Source organism: Panthera leo, chromosome B2, assembly GCF_018350215.1.
Source record: "Panthera leo isolate Ple1 chromosome B2, P.leo_Ple1_pat1.1, whole genome shotgun sequence".
Classification (NCBI taxonomy): Eukaryota; Metazoa; Chordata; class Mammalia; order Carnivora; family Felidae; genus Panthera; species Panthera leo.
This window is the reverse complement of record NC_056683.1, coordinates 62,234,071-62,255,699: the sequence shown is the minus strand read 5'-3', so window position 1 is coordinate 62,255,699 and position 21,629 is coordinate 62,234,071. Positions and strand designations below refer to the sequence as shown.

The 21,629-nt window shown below is 36.9% G+C and overlaps 1 protein-coding gene and 1 long non-coding RNA gene across 3 annotated transcripts in view; one reads left to right on the top strand and one right to left on the bottom strand.

Annotated features, from left to right (window-relative positions):
- Positions 1–21,629, bottom strand: part of LOC122220060 (adhesion G protein-coupled receptor B3) — a 362,141-nt gene that overhangs the window by 29,121 nt on the left and 311,391 nt on the right. For both annotated transcript variants that reach the window (XM_042939127.1, XM_042939128.1), the window contains 3 exons: positions 13,484–13,579; positions 12,023–12,062; positions 6,514–7,157 (listed from right to left, as the gene is read on the bottom strand). In XM_042939127.1, the coding sequence (XP_042795061.1) occupies positions 6,514–7,157; positions 12,023–12,062; positions 13,484–13,579 (780 nt within the window). The remainder of the gene's footprint in view (positions 1–6,513; positions 7,158–12,022; positions 12,063–13,483; positions 13,580–21,629) is intronic.
- On the top strand, positions 14,660–21,040 carry LOC122220064. The gene is made up of 4 exons (XR_006202659.1): positions 14,660–14,795; positions 15,568–15,631; positions 18,347–18,455; positions 20,526–21,040. It is a non-coding gene; the product is annotated as an uncharacterized LOC122220064 (long non-coding RNA).

Here is a 21,629-nt window from a genome sequence, read left to right as displayed (position 1 = left end):
CTTCCTTATCACCCTGCCTTCTAAGTGTTGAGTTCCTGAGTTCTCTTTTTTCTCATCTTCTCTCCTCGATAGTAGCATTCATTCCATGCTGGCAAATTCCATCCTTTAAGTTCCAAACACCCCTTTCCTCTTCATGTCTGTCCAATCACAGAAAATGTCAGCTATCTAGCTGGTCAAGTCAGAGACTTAGGAGTCATGCTTTGTTCCCCACATCTCTCATCCTGCACATCACATCCACCAGCAAGTGCTATCTATTCCACCTCTGAATTCTCTCGATCTACCTACTCTTCTCCATCTTCACTTTCACCTCTATAGTCAAAGACATTCTCCTCTCCTGTCTGGGTAACTTCAGTACCTCCCTAACTGTCCTCAGGCTTTCTGCTGTACTCCCTCTCCTAATATTACTGGATCCTAATTCTCTTTCCCAAATCATCAAAGGGATGGATGGATGGATGGAGAAACGATCATGACAATCTTTCACTCAACAGTTTTTGCTTGCTTCCGTTGTTTATACAAGGCTCTGCAAAATCTGGTTTCTTTTTCCTATGCCAGCGACATCTTATGGAGCTCACCCCTTGTTCTGCAGGTCTTCTAATCCTGTGAAAGTATCCCAAGCTCTTTCCTATCTCAGGACCCCTGCACTGCAGCTTGTTTTGCCTGAACCATCTCCTCACCCTCCAGATCCACATAGGCCATGCTCCTTCTTAGCTTCACCCTACATAACCCTTCAGAAAGCTCAGGCCACTTTATCAAAAGAAGTCTCTCCCTCACATTCCATGGTTCTTCCCCAGCCCAGCACACTCTTTTAGAGTATCCATTCATTAACAGTTAGTTATCTATCTATTCCATAGGGTATATTTACCACAGGGAAATTTACCACATCTGCCTTGATCACTTTTATGTCCGCAGCATCTACAAAAGGGCCTGGCACAATAATTCACAAAATTATGGATGAATAATTGAAGGAGGTACACTATGGCAGCTAAACAAGTCCAAAATAATTGGACTTGTTTCTTATTTTTGTTTTGTTGTTGTTTTTCTCATTCTTTGGGAGAATTTAGATAAGCAGGCAGACTACACAAAGAAAACCATTATGAATGGATTAACTGACAGCCAAAAGGATCAAGACAATTTAGGGGAATGCAGGCTTATCACTAATAGAAGGGAAAAAATTTCAGGATGATTTAAGTGTAAGAAAATGCACAAGAGTATGAGGCTACACAGAGGAATACTTAGCAAGTATATGCATTAAGGCATCTCTTCATATCTAAATCCTCTAGAATGATGAATAATTTCTCAAAGGGAATAATTCATTGTTTGTGTCACTTCAAATTAAACTGGACAAGACACTAGAAAATTCACTGCAAGGGATAAATTGCACTGACTAATAAATGGCAATACGACTGCCATTAAAACTTTTATTGCAGAGCGAGCAATGGACACATTCAAGGAGAAAGCTTCGATACCAAATCCATTGAAAACATCTGTGAAAAAAAACCTTGAGGATAATAAATATTGCAAAATGACATATTTCGCCAGTTTTGTTTGTATGTGTGCATAAACAAAATTCCCTAATAGAGGAGCAAAAACAAAACACTAAAGAAGGGCGAGGCACCCTTTCACCACAGCTATGTGAGAAAAAAATGTAAAAAAGAAAACGTAGCTTTTGCACAATGGTCAGTTTTGTAATGGTTTCTGCTAGTGACAGTCTCCCAGCTCCCAAGTAAGGCCATAATATTTTGTCTAAAATCCTAAATATCGATTTAGCACAGCATTCAAGCTTCTTCACAGAAATTCAAGATATAATGGTAATGATATAATAATAACACAACCTTACATCTGAAGTGCTTACAATTTTCAAAGGTTTTTCACATCCATTATCTAATTTGATCCACATAGTAGCTCTAAGGGAGGCAACTGTAATGTGACATTATAGCTAAAATGTTTTACCTTTAAAAACCATTATAGTGAAAGCTCTACAATTCATGTCCAGAGGAAAACCGGAGTATAAAAATTTAGCCTAGAATGGTGTCCCTTCGTACCCATTTATAAATTGAGAGGGATTTTCAGATATATAGTTAAGTTCACACCAACGTGGTCAGAAAAGTTCGAGTAGCAAACTTTCTACTTTTGATAAAACCATTTCATAATCTACTACCTAACTCTGATTAGTCATTAAAAGTTTCTTCATGAATAAGAAAAACCAAGGCAAAGTCTGTCAGGAGAATGAGAGGGACCACTTAATGTATTTACATCTGAGTAAATTGTTCCATAAGAATTCAAGTGATGGTGGAGCTGAGAAGCCACATACAGGATCATGAAGTAACCCAGAGATTAGCAGAAGAGACTATCCCCTAAGGCTGGACAAAGGGAGATGACCTTGTGACCTAAGCCGGGGGCTGAGGCACCTGGAAGAAGCTGGAAGCCTTAGGGAACAGCAGCTAAATAGACACAAGGTGCTGCTTAAAGCAGAAAAAGTGAGGGAGAAATATACTGGATTTCTCTCTTCTGCCCACCTCCAATCCCTCCCCAGTGCTTCTTAGTGGCCAATCTTCTCTGTCAGCCAGAGGCACAGGAATCGGCATCAACTCTTAGTGATGCAGGGGACCATGTGCCAAATAAGCCCAGGACATGCTTAGAAACTGGGAAATTTTTTGAGTGAGGAAATGTTTCCGTTTTAAATCTAACAGCTATAGGCTGTGGAATAAATACCCCTGTTCCAAAGATTCAAAGCAAATACTGACCTGTATTCTTACAATGGTATCTCTAGATTTTTTTCAAAACAAAACAAACAAAAAAAAAATAGAACTGCAATCCAAAATTTAAACTATGTTTCATAGTCCTCAAAATGGCTTGAGAACTAGGATACCTCCATTTTCCCCCCACCTGCTCCATAGCACCTAGTGGTTATTTGCTTTATGTACACACCAAATATCAACACATTGTTTTCTCAGTTATTGAAGGTGAATGACTTAAGTGCTAATGACAATTTTATTCTTCTTAACCTTAAAGCACTTTGAGGACATGGAGGTCTGGAGCCATTGTGAGGATTTCTACCGTAAGAAAATTGTAATTACCCCATCATTGTGGAAACTAAATCTTTTAGAAACTAAAATGTTCAGAATTGCTTATATAGTTTAGAAGATGGAAGACCACACATTGAAAGAAAAAGAAGGTAATACTAGGCAGTAGAAAAGGAAAGTTCATGCATTTATCAAATTTTTTTATACCCAATAAATAATTGGGGGTTAGCTAAACAAAGTCCCCTGGAGGCTGGAACCTTTTCTGCTAGCACTGCCTTCAGGGCTGGGGAGCCTCCCTCTTTCTTTGTTGCCTCCTGCTTATTTGAGTAAACATTTCTACACACACACACACACCCACTCCTTGGCTTTCTTTTCCTCTCCTTCAAATCTTGTTTTTCCTTTGCCTTCACTTTTTCTTATGAATATCACATCCTGTGCTACAACTGACAGCTTTTACCTTCTCTTTTTCCCACTCCACCCCACTTCTCACCATGGCAATTTGTGAATACCCACCCCTCTGGAGGAAACTTCCCGAATTAATATGAACATCATTTTTATTATATCCTTGGAAGGATCCTGATGCACCTGGCCATCTTCTGCTGATCCAGCTTCCCAAGCTGGATGTTCCTGTGGCTGCCATCTTCCTTCTCACGCAGAGGGGGAGACGACTCAAGTTGAACTATTGACCCCCTCTTTATGTAGATACTCCAGTCACCTTTTGGCTTTTTCTCTAATGTCAGGATATCATCTCCCCCACTAGTTGTCCCTACAGATATAGTCCAGCAGAACTGATAACTCGACCTGACATTGCATCACTCTGCTAATAAGGAAAGCACCATTGACTTTATCTGCATGGCCCACAGTCCTGTCTCCAAAATTTGCTAGTTCTGTATACCTATACTTTATCCATTTCATGTCTTTATTCACCATAAGACCATGTGTCTGTTAAGGGTTAAAACTAACTTTAAAGTTGCTCTCCTGCTAATGTCCAGACACATTACTGTCTCTTTTAGACAGCATAAAAATCATCAGGACAGAAAGATTCTTTTCCTAGATGTGCTATGCACTTGCTCTGTAACCTTGAATAAATGACTTTACTTCAAGGATTATAACAACTTATCCATTGCACAGAGGTGTTGTGAAGATTAATTAATTCATGTTTTTAAGGTGATTTGAGGATCTACTAATGAAAGATGCTATATAAATGCTAATTTTTATTATTCATTCCCACATCTATATATTCTCTTTCAGCTGTCTCCTAAAATGGTCACCCATAAGCAATTACTATTAAATTCTCTTAAAGAATGAAAATGAGGACCTGAATTTTCATTCTGAATCCTGCATTTTCTTCCTTTTCAAGATGTAAGCCTTGTGATCTCTAAGTCATTTAAATGTAGATCTTTTGGCTGAATCGCAGTTATATATGATGCTTATAGTTAGTAATAAGGATATGGAGATTTGGAAAAATTACAAACCGAACAAAGCAGCACTTGGAAATTCAGTCTATTGTTCAAGCACACACAACCTGTACAATCTCAAACCTGGAAGGGTTTTTAGGCTTTAGATGTAAAGCATTTTTATAATAAGCAAAATATTTTAATATAATTCCATTCTAACCCCTGTAGCACAATTTAAAGAGCCATTCCATATAGAAGACGCCATACGATCATTATGATTTTCAAGTAGTACATCAGAATTATGATTACTTAGGATGTTATATTATTATATGCACACTCACAGAAAATCGTTTTGAAACTTTTGTGATTTTATATAAACATTATGTAGCTTGTGCTTATGTAGTCATTACTGTAGTAATGCTAGTCTCTGGGATACCAGTTAGACACAGAGACATAGTAGCTATTCTGTTAATTGAGAAAGATGGAACACTTTTGTCTAGTGGGAGCTCCTGCCACTCTAGATTTAATTTGGCCTCACTGTCCCTATTCTTTTGGTTCTAAGGGATGGTTCTTCTCAGAAACCCCATTGTATTTAAGGTTGATCTAGAATCTAGGGATTTATTCTGATCCCATTCACTTTCCCATTTTAGTCTAGAAGTTCCTTGGTCCAGTTGGGGAAAAAAAATCTCAAAATCATACCACTCACCAAGTTACTCTAGCCTTACAGGATCTCTCTTCATGTTGATGTAGTAGAAGGAATGGCTTTGTGAGGAGTAGGGATGTATAATTGTCTCTGGGCACTTTTGAACACTAGAACATACAGTGATCATCATATATCTGATGGAAAGGGGAAGCAACCAGTTCTAGTATCTTTCTCTAACTAGTGTCTTATGAAATGATCTAGAATATTAAAACAATTGGCAAGACATACAAAAGAATGCATGTATTGCATTATATGTTGAACATATGTAATAGATCAGCATTGTATACTGAACATATGTAATAGAATACATGTAGTTTACAGCAAAATTTCAAGATACAAGATATAAAAGTCACTTATAAAACAGTGATATGATGCATGTCACAAAAAAGCAAGACACATTCCTTAGATCTTACTTGATTAACTGAAATAAATTATGAATGATACTGCTAACAGTTGACTACTCTGTACTTCACTTTATGAGCAAAAAAGAAGCTGAGGGGAATATGCTTTTTTTATAAAAGCCATGTGGTTGGACCTGAGAGTCCTGACTCTTAACCTGATCAATGTACATCCCTCCTGAGAGTTCACAATTTAAGATGAAAAGTTTTAGTGGTCATCATTATGCAGGAGCTAAGATCACAACATTTACTCTGAAAGATATTGACCTAACATAATAATAGAGTTTATAATTAGTGTAATGGAAGACCCCACGGAAACATTCCAATTTTGGTATTTCTAATGGATGCTCTTATACAGAAAACCCAGATTTTGGTTTGAGTTTGTAATGCCATCCAGGAACTACTTCAACCACCAGAAGGATCTCCAGTACCTGACAAACATCAGGAGGATCTTCTATTTTTTCTATTGAGTGCTCTACTTGGTTCCCATTCTGAAAGAATTATGACTGATAGTTATCCTTTTAATTATAGAGGACTCCTCTTAAAAAATTTTTCTTACATTTATTTATTTTTTGAGAGACATAGAGAGACAGAGCACAAGTTGGGGAGGGGCAAAGAAAGAAGGAGACACAGAATCTGAAGCAGGCTCCAGGCTCCGAGCTGTCAGCCCAGAGCCCAACACGGGGCTCGAACTCACAAACCGTGAGATCATGACCTGAGGTGAAGTTGGATGCTTAACCAAGTGAGCCACCCAGGTGCCCCTAGAGGACTCCTTTTTTAAAACGTGATCTTGAGAAAGGGCATTCTGATGTACTACTGGAAAAAAAAAATATCTAGAATCTTAATCCCAACATGCCTAAAATATTTGTGTGATACATAACTGTAAGAGGTAATGTGACTCTTTTCATGTGACTCAATCCAGTGTCACATGAATCAATTTATCAAATATCAACTGTTTAAAATATCAAGGAAAGGTTTATTCTGTTGCTTACCTCTAATGAACTCATTGATATCGTTGACCCAGTTTCACTTCTTGATAGTCCTGCATTATCATCCAACTCAGAGGCCATGAAATTCTTCACAGCTGTGCGAGGCTCAAAGGGCAAATTCTGCATATGTTCCTGGGGTGCAAGGTGTTGATCTAAGTTCATATTGAACTGGTCCATTACAGGGGGATTCATGTTGAATTCAGGATTCACTTTGTAGTGCAATAACCTTTCATGTGGCAAGGTTTCCATACCAATATTCATTTTGCTTTCCTCTTTCATTGATGGCTGGGTATTTACAGAACTTCTGGGCATCACAATATAGTCACTTTCCATCATTCTTTCTTGAGGATGGACTATATCCATTTCAGCTCCTCTCAAATTGTCATCCGTACATAAGTACACAGTTCTTCGCAATTCACTGTTCTCTTTTTTCAAACACTGATTGCCCAGCTCATTCATACTCATGGGCATGTGCATACCCGTGGGTTGCTGGATAATGACTTTGGAAATGACGTTTCCCGGCAGTGTTGAATAGCTTAGCCCTTCAGGGTTTGTTCCCTTTTCTTCTTCATCATCATTTAGAGAAATCCTAGAGAGTGTTCCTGTTATTGTTGCTGCTCGGCAAGGACCAATATCCTTGTGAAGAACTATAAGTTAGGATATAAAAATTCAGAAAAGACAATGTGTTTTTATTTTTTCACTGCTGTATTTTGCTATCTCTCTACTAAATAATTTCCTTAGTAAACGAAAAAACAATATTTAAGAAACTGTGTATCTATTGTTTGTAGATGGTCCAGATTACTCAATCACTCTTCATTGATTCTGATAGGTAGTCCATAACTAAAACACATCGGAAAGTTGATTAATGGACTTTCAAAAATCTCAGTACCCTATTCTTACACAACTCTGCATAGCTTTTCAGGGAAAAGGCAGATTACCATGGAAGTTTCTCCATCAATCTACTGCAAAGAGTTTTATGAAATTATGGATACGTTCACATGAATTTGACTTTTTCTCAAGGCTTTTCCCCTAAAGAATTCTGCAAGTTCTATTCATTAAAATACTTCTCGAGAGAGGTAATCAATGAGAATTTCATCCTACTGCATCAAAAATTCCTCTAAAATTATGCATGTTGAAAATTAATGAGCATTTATCTATGAAGTCCATATGGTCAAGGTAGATACAGAGTTCAAAAGTATTTATCATCTTCAATTCCATGTGGGAAAAAAAGAATTCCTTTACAAGATCAATCCATATGCTCAAATGCCCTTGAGGGGGTATTAAAATTGCCACTGACTTTAAGCAGGAAACACTGTATGAGTCTCTGACAACTCTATTCAATTTTAAGCTTGAAAAATAATGACTTAGAAAAATTAAAAATGCATGCTAACTTGTACTAAGAGAGGGGAAAAATGAAACCAAACCAAGCCAAAATAAACCAACAAAAGGTTCAGAATTTCTGACTGAAATATATTTTAGTTTTTTTCTTTTGTTTCTATATAAGAAGAAAGTCATATATTATGAGTAATAGTAGCAGAATGACTTGAAGCACGCTTAGTTGTAAACAACTGTCAGTTTTGAGGTAGGAAAGAATGAAATTCTAAAAAAATATTCTTGGTAATTTTGGCATTGAAAGCACACAGAACACAAATGCTGTTCTATGTACAAAGCAGAGCAATTGTCAATGAAAAGGTCATTAGGCATAGATAACTATAAAATATTTGGTTTATTGTTTCCTCATGAAAAGTTTCAGATATACTGAATTTTACCCTTTGTTATCCAATTTTCAAATAGCATCATAATTATGCATTAAAGCAGAGGTTGAAAAACAGATCACGAATGTCTTTCCCCACTATAAAGAAGCCTTCAAAATTACTGCAAAATATGCATCATTCAAAAAAAAGCATCATTCATGTAATCTCTTTTATCTTTTGAGATACTGTATATAATTATTGTATTAGGTCTCTGTTTCAGACACTAAAAATCAAGTTAAACTTACATCTATATATTTTTTTAATGTTTTTTTTTTTTGAAGGAGAGAGAGAGAGAGAGAGAGAGAGAGAGAGAGAGAGAGAAACAGAGCATGAGCGGGGGAGGAGCAGATAGGGAGACACAGAATTCGAAGCAGGCTCCCGGCTCTGTGCTGTCAGCACTGAGCCCGATGCGAAGCTCGAACTCATGAACAGGGAGATCATGACCTGAGCCGAAGTCAGACGCTCAACTGATCGAGCCACCCAGGCGCCCCTATATATTTTTTATTAATCCACAATTTGGTTGTAACTTTTTGTATTTATTATATAAAAAGGTAGAATCATTTAGTTTTAAAAAGTTATTTCTAAACCTCTTAATAGATCAGTGATAAACTGTGGTTGCTAGGAACAATTTGCATAAAAACATTAATGGGCAAAGTATGTTAAATTAATAGAGTTAATGACATTCTGAATAAAATACTTTTAAAAAATCTCTAAATTTTTAATCTTAACTATATGTAAAAATTAATCCAAAATTTATAGAAATACAATTTAAAGGCAGTTACAGGCACATGTCTTTTGACATTAAGGACATACAGATAATTTTATACTTTTATGAACATATTGTAAACTATAAGTGAAACTGTGGTACTGAATACTGATTTTATGATCTGTATTTGTACAAGCTACATTTAGTTTTGTATCAGTTAATACCATTTGTAGTTCTACTCACAACATTTTTATCAAATGACACAGCTATCTTTACTGAAAAATTATATATCTTAAATATTTGGGGAAAGATAATTCTTCTTATGAAATAGTGTCTACTCGATATGAAAGATAGGTCTTCCTCTTAGACTTACTTAAAATAGATATCCAAATTTTGGATAAACATAAACAAATGCATGCCACCTACACATACAGACATGATGTTGAAGGGATAGGACTTTGACGAGAAATTAACTAAGTTGTGAAAGGCAAAACCCAAACACGGCACAACAAAACAAAAAGCACCTAAATATTTTGCATTATCAGATATATATTCTACCTTTTGGGAAAGTGAATTTCAACATAGAGAAAGATTACTCAGAGTCCATGAATTGAAACTTTAAAATTAAATCTATTTGTACATGAACACAAACCTCTAGAAAAACTCAGAGGAAAGTTCCCGATGAGCTCAGTTAAAAAGGGCCCAGACAAAAAATGAAAACGTTACAAAAATATTTTCCAATAAAATAATGGTAGGAATACTAAATCCCAGAATGCAATGAAGTCTGGGGCTAAGGGGTCATTTAACAAAAGAGCAGGATGAATACTGATGAATGAGATCACAGCTTGGAGAGGATGGTCTAACACGGTGGTTTTGCAACTTCAGCATACATCAGAATACCTGGATGGCTTGTGAGAACACTGATTACTGTACCCCAGCACATAGGTCTGGGGTAGGGCCTAAAGTCTGCAATTCTAACAAGTTCCCAGATGATGCTAACACTGCTGGTCTGGGCAAAACTAATTGTTCCTATTTTGATTCTCTGTCAAGGAGAACTGTGAAGAGTACACCAAAAGAGACTGAAAGAAAACTAAACTAAAGGTAGGAAAATAGGAATCCAATGAATACTTAGTTATTTTAAATAAAGTCAGGCTTCTGGACCCCAGACAGATCATGTCCCATCTTGGAACACAGATGTGGAACCTGGCACCATGGTTAGTGATCTTTGAGAAATTACGGAGGCGGATGGAGCAAAGGAGAATGTTTTATCAATTTTCCAAAAACAGAAATGGTAGACTTAGAAATCCAAACACCAGTAAGATTGTTTCTCAGCAATATTTCGTTAGATATTAAACAAGAAAGAATGATTCCTAATACCCTATCCCCAGGCCCACTATGTGCTCCCAAGTTATGACAGTTATTCTGCTCTGCTAGTACCATATTCTACATTGAGTATTTTCAGTAAATTCAGAACTGAGAATATGGGGGAACCTGGGTGGCTCAGCTGGTTAGGCATCTGATTCTTGATTTTGGCTTAGGTCATGGTCTCATGGTTCATGAGTTTGAGCCCCACATCTAGCTCCATGCTGACAGTGCAGAGCCTGCTTGGGATTCTCTCTCCTTCTCTCTCTGCCCATCCCCTGCCTCTCATAAATAGCTAAATAAGCATTTAAAAAAAGAAATGAGAGTATGAACTTAGTCTCTCATATTCTTGTGATTATAACAACTCTGTAATCTCTGAGCCTGCATAGATGTTTAATGTTTATCAGTTGAGTCTGAAAAATATACTTAAAGGGAGTCAGTGTGGGGTAGGTGGGAGGTGCCCTACTGAACACAGCAGGGATCTATACTCTTCTCCCATCCCACTTTTTTATTGACAGTTTGAATAAATGTTCAGAAAATATTCTTATCAAACTTTCAATGGCCAAAAAATTTCAAATGGATAGAACACTAACCTGAAACTAGCAAACAGAGATAAATGCAAGGCCAGATTTTTCTTCAAGGGAAAAAAACCCAGAGCCTTTATATAATCCTATACTGGTAAAGTTGTGACAACTACTATAAAAAGTCTTTGAGGTTTACATGACAAGTTGACAGTAGTAATATACCAGTTGCTATGAAATAATATGCAAATGTAGATAACATTAATATAAGCAAAGAGCCAACTATGAGACATGTTGAACAAATGTGTACATTTGGGCACCATAATTTTAAAATTATTGACAAATTGGAGGCTATGTGGGGGACCATGCTTGCCGGTGAGGAATGCTATGAGGAATGAATGAGGAAACATGGTTTGTTTAGTCTGGAGAAAAAGGACTTGGATTGGACTAAATAGTATTTGCTTTTAAACATCCAGATATTTAGATGAAGTAGATATCCAGTCTTATTCTAGAGAGTAGCACTAAAGTCAATGAATACAAGGTAAAATAAGGTATGTTATATATCCCAATATAAAGAAACTTTTGCAACAACTGGAATTATCCAAAAAGTTAAACAAGTAGTTTCCTTTGAAACTCTTGAATCATCTACTCCTGGTGAGGGTTTAGCCACAGGCTGAGGATAGCCATCAGAGACCATGTCCATGGGACGGACCCTAGCGCTCTAAGGCAGAGACTGCTGCATGGTTTCTTCTGGGCCTTGCTAAGAATATAACAATAGCAGCAGTATGATCCACACAAACACACACAATGTATTTGATCCTTGCAACAACCCATATTTCACAGATGATAGAACTGAGGCACAAAGAGGCTAACCTGGCCTTACACCTGACAACCAGTAAGCAGTGGAATGGAAGTGTTAGGTCTCTAAGTCAATGCTTTTTCTCCTGTTGCTGTGCTTCCTAATTCTTAGTTTCTCAATCCTCATTCGCCCTTCACCCCCCACCCCTCCCTCTCCACCACATTCTGCTACTGAAATGTTTCCCTTTGGAAGATTCTCTATTCATCCGCAGTAATATGTGGTATGTAAACTGCAGCATTTTCTTTAAAATAAAAATCATAAAAATGATTTAACATCCCTAATGATATTTTCAAAATCCAAATATTCTTACCTGATCGACAAGCAATGTCTACATCCTTTTCAAAGTCTGTCTGTAACAAGAAATAATAAGGTATAGAATCATCATTTGATGAAGACCTCAAGTGACTTTTACTAACTAGATTAACTGAAGTTTACAGATATCTGACTAGGCAGCACTAGATTATTATTTTGTGCAAAAAAAAATTCTCAAGGAATAATCAAATTGTGTTCAAGACTACTTCCTAGAGACCGAATGCTGAATAAAAGCAGTGGAAAAATGGCATACAATTTTAATAAAGCAATACAATACCCACTGTCATCTTCAGTCAGGAGACTGACACCATATACAAAAGGATAGAATTTCAAGGAAATTCCTTAAACCACAATAAAAAAGAATCGCACTATTACAAACATACTTAAATACATGTCTTTTTGTATTCTCAAAGTATTCACTTTGAATATATTGTTTATAATATAGTATCTTATAGTACAGCTTTGTCAAACCTTGGTAGTCAAACTAGGCTCTTCTCATGATCCATTTTCATTCAAATTGACAAAAGACTTTTAGGTTTAGGAATTAAAATGGAAGATTAAACAATACTAAGCTGGTCTACAACCTGCTAGGGTTCAGTTTCATCTCCGAATTTTCCTAAAACTTTTATTTTAAATAACTCATGTACTTTTTTTAAATGGTAAAATTAAATTAGCCCATCTTAATCAAGCTCTTCTGGTCATATACTGGACGATATTATTTAGAATTTTTTAATATTTTAAATTAGAAATTTCAATATTTGTTTTTAACACAGAATTGATTATTCCTTCTCAAGTCTTAGCTACTAGTACATAGCTTACACTATTTTATGTTGCCTAATCCCAAAACATTCATAATAAATTAAATATTTTGTAAAAGAAATCTCTGAGCCCTGATTTTAACAAATCATAGTTTAAATCTTATTTCTAAAAGATACCAAAGTGCCGATGCCTAAAGTACCCCTTAATCTCAATAGTTGGAGCCCATGTATAATGACAGCCCTTTTAGTGGAATTGTGGCTACCCTCTTCTATTTGAGGGCAGTGGTTCTAATCTTGGGCTGCATATTGGAACCACTGATATGTAGGTCCCACTCCAGAGATTCTGATTTCATTGATCTGGAGTGTGGATTCTAATACACAAACAAGGTCGAGAACCAGTGCTTTAAGACTAGAAGTGAAGGTCCACAGTATTCTGATCTGTAAACAAACATATTCCTGTGGACAAACTGTTATCCCTAATTTTGTGCACGGATGAGAGTACTCTGATGTTGCATGGAGACCCTATACTCAAGGCACCAAGGGGCCAATAACAGATCCTCTCCTCCTAAGCAATCCAGAGAGAATGGTTATCTGGTGTCTCTCAGTCTGTTCATGAACTAAAGCCAAAGTCACTCAAAGTTTGTTTATGCCCTTCACAAATCATGACTTAATCAACCATCAGAAGAAAAATAAAAGCTCACCATTATTTGAGCATGCCCATTAGGAAAAGAACTTGAAGAATCAGCATTGATTGGATCCTGACAGTTTCTCAATCGGCATCTAAATGCATCCTGAACCTGTGGGGGTGAGGGAGAAACATCAATTTCCTTCTCTCTTGGTAATGACAAGATACTGTCTATATTGGCAATCAACTGAGAAAGCAGTTATCATTGTTTTATGATCTAATACCCATTTTGTTTACTTCTTAAAATGTATACTGGTATACCTGGACTTTATGCTAAGGAAATTGATCACTTGCCATAATCTATAGAGGGAAGCACTGGGAAGTCCTCAGTTATCACAATGGCTGTGTCTGGCTGAACAGCAATTCTTGCCAGCGGGCAGATTTTATTTTCACTGTTACAAACAATGTGTGTGTCTTTCAAGGGGGATTTACTATTTGGTGTGGCATAATCTTCATAATAGCTTTAAACATTGTGAAAATGAGATTACTCAATGATCTTCAACTGGAATTGATTTGGGATTTTCCCATTATGTCTCATGTAAGGGATCCTACTGGGGAAATGATTTCTTATCTCCCTTCAAGTACTATGTGCCCTGGTGTAAAAAGAAAACACAATGAAACAGAAAGATAACAAAAACACCTTGTCTCTGGTTGTTAAGAAGAAGAAGAAGAAGAAGAAGAAGAAGAAGATCACTTAGCAAAGCCAAATTTCCTTAACACCCATTCACAATTGGATTCTGAATCAAGAAACACATACCACAAGGAAATGTGAACATTAAATCCTTTATTAAACGAGTAAACATGAATGGATGAAGAAGAAACACAGAAATCAATTGAGAGTTATTCTGATCATATGATGCCTTTGCATCAACAGGTCTTTTTTCCACTTCCTGTGGCTCATTAGGCTCCTAACAAGCTATTGATAGACATTATCGCAGTTGCTTCTTATCCAAGTCAATGGCAAGGTCATTTTGTTCATATTTTGTTGTTTTGGCTTCACAGTATTGATATTCTCCCTCTAGTTTATTCTAATCTGTTTTGTTGGATTAAAAAACAAAGCAGAGATGATGTCACATATCCCCTGTGTGACAGTAGCTCCATCACACAGATGACGAAAGTGAACACATAATGAATGATCTTTACTTTTGAGAAGCACTGGCATAAAATATCCTGTCACTGTTTTACTGTGAGATGTGCATAGTATACATGTTGGCCAGAAGAAAACTGAGCCTATTAAGTTGTTTTCAGCAACTGAAAAGATTGTCATTACTGAAAGATTTGGAAAGTGACATAAGGTTTAGTCACCACTGCAGACTCCTGGCCAACCAGTATGTATGATGAGACCTTGTCTATTTCTTTTTTTCCACCTTAGGTTCTAATCCTGGTGATGTGATCACTCTTGCCATGAATTTAGGGAGTGGAGGATGAACTCAGTGCTCTCTGGCCTCTTTTCTATCCTATGATTCTGATATCTTTTAATCTGAGATTTACTGGGAAAAAAGGATGAGAAGTTCCCTGATATAATTGAGCAAGATAATTTCTTCTTTGGTCTTTAAAACACATTGGTATAAGCATAGGCTCAGTGAAATCTACTCTCATCATCTTTTCCTGAAGAATTGGATAAATATTGAGAACTAAATCGTACAGCTTCTCCCTTGAAAGAGACATGACAAGGACAAAGTTAGATTCTTTGGATTCAAATGCTTTCAGGCTCCTCCTTTTTAGATTAAGAAGTAATATCTGTAGGTCCTAGAGTGACACACTAATAATAAAGAAATTGGTAATGTGTCTAGTGTTTGCCAGACGATCACTGTTTGCTACACAGAAATCTGCATTGGGAGAAAACACTAAGAAAGTATATTTGTCAGAAAAATAGGTACATGCTAATTTTCTGTTTGTGCCAAAGGCAACTGTTAAAGAAACACAATTTATAAAGGTAGATAAGTAATATGTTCAAAATATTGCCTTCCAGGAGCTTGTCACATGAAGGGTTTTTTTCAAATCTATTTCTAAATACTGGCATATATAACATATGAGAGTGGCACTTGGTAACACCAACAGTAATTGAACTGGTACCCACTAACCACTCTCTATTTTCAGACCTTCAGAGTGTAGCTGCCAAGGCTATTTTTGTCTGACAATGAAATATGGAAAAGCAACTTCTGTAAGTTTCTCTTCAAAATCCACTATCTGATCGTGTGAAGGAGATACAGAAGAAATCTTACTCTTTTTCATAACATACACATACAAAATCAATACTTTAAATTCCCCAGTTCCCAAATATGACAATGGATTAAGGGCATTTCTACTCTGGAGAATGATGTCAGCTTTGTGAATCAGTCAATGCTATTCAGAAGAAATATAAAACAGAAAAACATAAAAATTCTCCAGTAAATTCAAAGTCATTTTAGTGATCATATAAATGCTGTAATTTAAGTGCTAGACTCTCTGACACTTTTAGGGCTTCAGTTACTTCTAATTCAGAAAGCTCTGCAGGAGAAATTCACCTCGATTCCAAATGCTCTGTTCGATTTTTACAAAATTTTAAAAGTGCATTCAGGCGATCTAGATGAATTAGCCTTAAATATTTGTCCAACACTGTCAGGGAAGAATGATTAGGCTAGATTTCATAATGCATATTCCATGTCACAGAAAAGGGTGTTTTAGGCAAGACAGTAGCTGGGAAATGCATCTGCAGCTATTTGGAAACGTTTTGATAATTAATTGAATTTTCCATCAAGTAAACAAAATGACTTTTATCTTTGGTGAATCAATGTGGATCGAACTGTTGGGGAACAACTGGAATTGTTTAAAAAGCAAGACCACAAGAAATAGTATTAATTCTAGATAAGAAGGAAGCACAAAAAACAAAGACAGAATCTCTATCAGCCTATTCCATCCTGATATTGAACTCTTCTGTGCCAACTGTCATATTTACAGTGCTGGACAATAACAGTCTTGGTGTTTCTTGGCTTGTGATTAAGACTGAAGAAAAAAAATTGTTAGAAGATTCATAGATTTATTATTTAAGCTCTTTCACCTAACTTATTACTTTTCGTAGGGAACAAGGCACTTATTTTAGGTAACAATTTAATTAAAAATTTTTATGTAACTCTCACATCTTGCAATGTTATCATTTTTTAAACTTACATAAGACAAGTAAATACAATTTTTAAGTAAACTTGCCATGAGTAATTAGACACTTGCCTTATTCCGGCACAATTAAAATCTAGTCTCCAAAATGTCCTCTCTTTATAATACTCTGCAATGGGTCTTTCGCCATAAGTGACAGCCAGACAGAGGGTTAAAAAGTATTGGGGGAGTAGCAAGGAACAGGTATGTAAATAGCCTTGGAATATATAGGGCACTTTAAGGAAATCTGATGTCATGTTGTGGAATGAAAAAAGCATACCAAGAAACATCTTCAAAAACAAGATGAGGTAAAAAGAATATGCTATGGAGGCTGTCTTCTGAAAGTATCTACCAGGGGCACCACCAGAGTTGTCCCGGCTGGTTCCAGCTGGGGGCTGCTCTAAAAACTCCTGCAAAGCTATATGCCCATTTATTGTGGATGCATTCCTGGGTGAGACATGAATTCAAAGAAGTGTGCAGGGGTGTGTCTCACTTCCCTCGTCCCCCACAGGAGAGCGATCTGCTTCCTCTCAGGAGCAGCAAGCTGAGAGCCTCTCGGTTGGTCCTCACTCTGAAGGCAGTTGGCAGAGTGTCACTGTGAAAGCTGGTGCCAGATTTAGAGATTGCTGGGGAAGAGCACCGAGCGGTGTCTGGCAGCGTTGCAATTCAGAGAAGCCGCGCAGGAAAGAGCTGCTCTGTTTGAAATGGGCTCTGTATTTAGCTACCAAGCAGCTCAGACCCCAAATCTCTACCTTTTAAGAAGCCAGTTTTACCTCCAGTTATTCCTCATTTCCTACTCCGGAGATCATTTTAAGACAAGAAAAGAAATTGAGTTACATTTTTATAATTATTTGAGTGTGGTAGCTTAGGGGAGGAGGGAGTTTTTTATGTACTCTGTATTTTTTTTCTGAATCTGATGTTTATTATTGATTCATATTAAACAAATGACTCAGCTCTTTTTAATCATATTAAATTCCATGTAATTTAATCATTAAATTAACCAATAAGGTTCTTCTCAATTTCATGTGTATTACGCAACTGCCATAATCAACACGAATGACTTCACGTTGTGAAAGTATTACCTGACTTCTCTGAGAACAAAGGGAATAAAAAACGGTTTGTTGTTTGCTATACATAGAAGGAAAATAGGGACTTCAGTCCTAAATTTCAGTCCTGATGACTTTCTACTGTAATCTTTTAACAGCTAAAGGATCACTTACTCTCAAAACTAGATTTTTAGCTTTTTTGGTATCAGTTTTGGGCACAGCACAAGCTTCCCTAGAGGGCAAGTCACATATGTGATCTGAAAAACGGAACAGCATTTCTTTGGCATGTGAATGAGAAAAGGGGGGAGGAAGCTGTGTGTCAGATCCAACACCCCTACCTTCACAGAAGATACTTCATCTGAGCCTCTTGCCATCCACTTTGAGGCAGGACCTAAAATCCTAATTCATGACCTCCACACTTCCATTTATTTCAAGCCTCTATTCCAGACATACTTGACTTCCTGCCACCAGTTTAACAATGTTGCAGAGTGGAACCCCAGGGAAGTGGCAGGAGTGGGAAGTGGGATTTGCCTATCCACTTGGCCAGATACTCAGAAGAATTTTAGGTAAAGCAAGACATGGTTGGGTACCACCTAGCAGACATGCCTGAGTTTGGCAATCTCTGCCATGAACTCTGTGTTTCAATTTGTTCACTGATGCCATTTCACTCATCTGATTTCGTGCTCTTGTTAAACTCCTAGATCTCTGCATGGGCTTGGAGAACCAAAAGTGCAGATTCAGACTGATGTAAATATTCATAATATAACTGCAAGTATGCTCAGGTCAGGAAAGCCTACTCTGGAAGGAGAGGTAGGATTTATATATTCCCTTGCTTAAGAAGTGGAATGAGCTGATTTCTGGAAATAAGAATACAGTAATATAAGCTTATCCTCCTTGTTTATGTCCCATCCATGTTCCTATTTAAAGGCAGTCTTTGTGCTTTCTATTCTCTGTTCTGATAAAATTCAGTTTTGTTTTGTTTTTTAATTTTTTTTAACATTTATTTTTGAGAGAGAGAGAGCGAGCGCGCCAGCAGGGGAGGGGCAGAGAGATGGAGATACAGAATCTGAAGCAGGCTCCAGGCTCTGAGCTCTCAGCACAGATCCTGACGTGGGGCTCAAACTCACGGACCATAAAATCATGACCTGAGCGGAAGTCGGGCGCTTAACCAACTGAGCCACCAGGTGCCCCTGATAAAATCCAGTTTTATTGCAGTACCATGAGCTAATCTCCTATTCCCAGAAAACAAAACAAAATAATCTTTAAATGTTTTTCTTCCTGAACTTTCAATTCAGCGTGACAAAGACAAGGCTCTTAGCAACGTACTTCCTTGTTAAATCTTTGTTCTTCTGAGCAAGCTGAAAATCTTAGGATCAGTAGTACCCTGACCCTCCCATCCTGGACCACTCACTAACTTTATAAAATCTACTGAGCTTCTTCATGACAGTGGCTTCTTACCATGGCCACTGAACACCCCCATGGGAAAGCTCTAAAATATCACTTAATCAATGCTATGCCCTCAAATGTAAGTATTGCCTTTCTCTTGGTGTTACAGTTACAACCAATTTTTTTTTAAATCACTCAAGTGTCTAGGAACACATCACTTGCTTTATTCCTCCATGTATCCCAGATGGTCCCAGAGAAGACCACTCTATATTCACCATAGGTGCATTCCATGGAAACCACATGCCTAGTAATCTCTCTCCATCTTCCCTTACTTGAAATTTTCACTCCCTTAATCCTCTAACCCCATTTTCCCTCTCAGGACCCCATTATGTTTTGAAGTTTCCTATCACCCACTCCCTCATCTCCAAAGACTAACTGAAACTCTTGCTGCCTTTCAGTAAGGGAGTGCACAGATACACGTTTCTATAATAAGGAGTCACACCTAATTTCCCTGTATATGGTCAGGCTTGGAGATTCATGCAACTCTCCATCTGAACTATATTATATGCAATACGACTGCTTTTCAAATTGCTATCTAGTTATTTCACCACTATTGGCTTCATTTATTTTTTTAATGGTTTGAGAGAATATTGGTTTTAGATAAGATAGGTAAGGATGCTTGTCTGTTTCATATATTCACTGCCATGTGATTGTAAATCATTTTGTTTATCTGTATCCTTTATGGAAATAGACCAACTGGAAATGGAAGAAAAAAAAAGGTAGAGGGGAATGAGAGAAAGAGAGAATGAGGGAAAAAAAGAAAGAAAAAGCTGTTCATGTTTATTTTAAGCATTTTATTACAAAATCACTTTGTGGGTTGGATGAAGATTCTGGGACCTCATCTGGTGCAGCCTAGACCTCCTGCCAGTGCTGGGGGAAGAGAAAAGAGGAGCTTGGCCCTTCTCCTTCCACTACAGAGCAGCCACGGGACCCTCACATACTGATACAACAAAATTATCTATTTAAGTACTTGCCTTTTTCCTTCCATTTAGTGAAAGGGTTTTATTGTAGCTTATTTTGTATCACAATCTTGTTATTTTCCCCCTCTGACATTAAGCTGTAAGATTGTCTTAGAGCCAGGCACAGCCAGAGACAGGAGAGATGAGAAGAATGTGCAGGCACTAAGAAAGTGGTTTCCTAGCAACAGTAACTATTTCAAAGGTTTCATAACTTGTGTGGTTTGAATTTCCATAGCAATGTGGAGAATAGTAAATAGTAGATGTCGTTATGTGCTTAATGCAAATGAATTCCAATCATGAAATGACGAATAAATGAAGGAAGCAACTATATTTATTCTATTAGATTCTGTCTTATGAGGTATTATACATATTAGCTTCCAAGACCTAGTTTTTGTTGCTGAAAGTAATGTGTGATAAATCATTTGGTTTAATGTTTTTTCTTCTTATTCCCCCTTTCTGTTTTCTCGTTTGTCAGAGGCATCTACTAAAGCAATTCAATAGAGAAAGTTGCTCCAGAAAAAGAAACTGTATTTTCAGGAATACAAATTTTACAAAATTTACATATTAAGATGTCAACTCTGAAGGTCACAACAAATTGTTATGCAAATAATCAATTTACTTTTTTTTTTTTTTAATGTGGAATATAATTGACAGCACCAAAGTGAGCATTTCTCCCTTCCCTTCTGACTTGAAATGATTTGGTTTTAAAATTGGATCCACTAAAGGCAAAGGCACATTTAGAATAAATCAAGCCCCATATACATCACATTTAAAATGCCAGTTATATGGTTTCGTTTCTTTTCTCCTTCTTAAACTGCAAGGCTATATTCCTCCACTGCATACACCCGCCTCCTTCACAGGAAGATTGCAAAAGTAAATATGGGAAAAGACTTTTGAATTCATATTGGAAGAATCAATAAAGACTACAAATGACCAAATTATGTTACTGCGTGTCAAAAATACATAGAAATAAAAATAAGTATACCTGTATCCAGTCTCCCTCTAAATCGAAGGAAATATTTCTTATATTGCTTATACATTTTTAATAAATAAAATCCATACAAATTGTCTTGGATTATTGTGAAAAATAGTTTGAAGTGGAAAAAAGCAGTAGAGGTAAAATCATATTTCTAAAATCTCCTATGGGATAATCAAGTAGTTGATAGGAGTCATTACCCAGTATTTTACAGGTAGGTAGCTAGTCCATTTGCTCCAGTGTATTTCTATGGCACTTCTGTTCACAGGAGACATGAGGATATGGGAAGATGCTCCTATTCTCTTAGACCGTGGCCAATGTTAGTGTGGTGCATTCACAGGTGGTAGGACACACACCTGTTGCTGGTGTTAGGCAATATGAAGTTAGAAGGTCAAAAAGAGTTTCTCTGAACCCCATGAGGCCTCCAATGATGTGGTCTTTGGGATTTGCAAAGCCCATTTAAACAAGGTTCTTTTGGTTTTTCCGTAAAAATTTCCTTTGAGAAATTCTGAAAAAGACTTGCCCTATAACGGAAATCTGCTCTGTGTTCTTATAGCACTGTTACAGGGTATTCTTAAGGGTCAATGAAAAAATAATGGATAT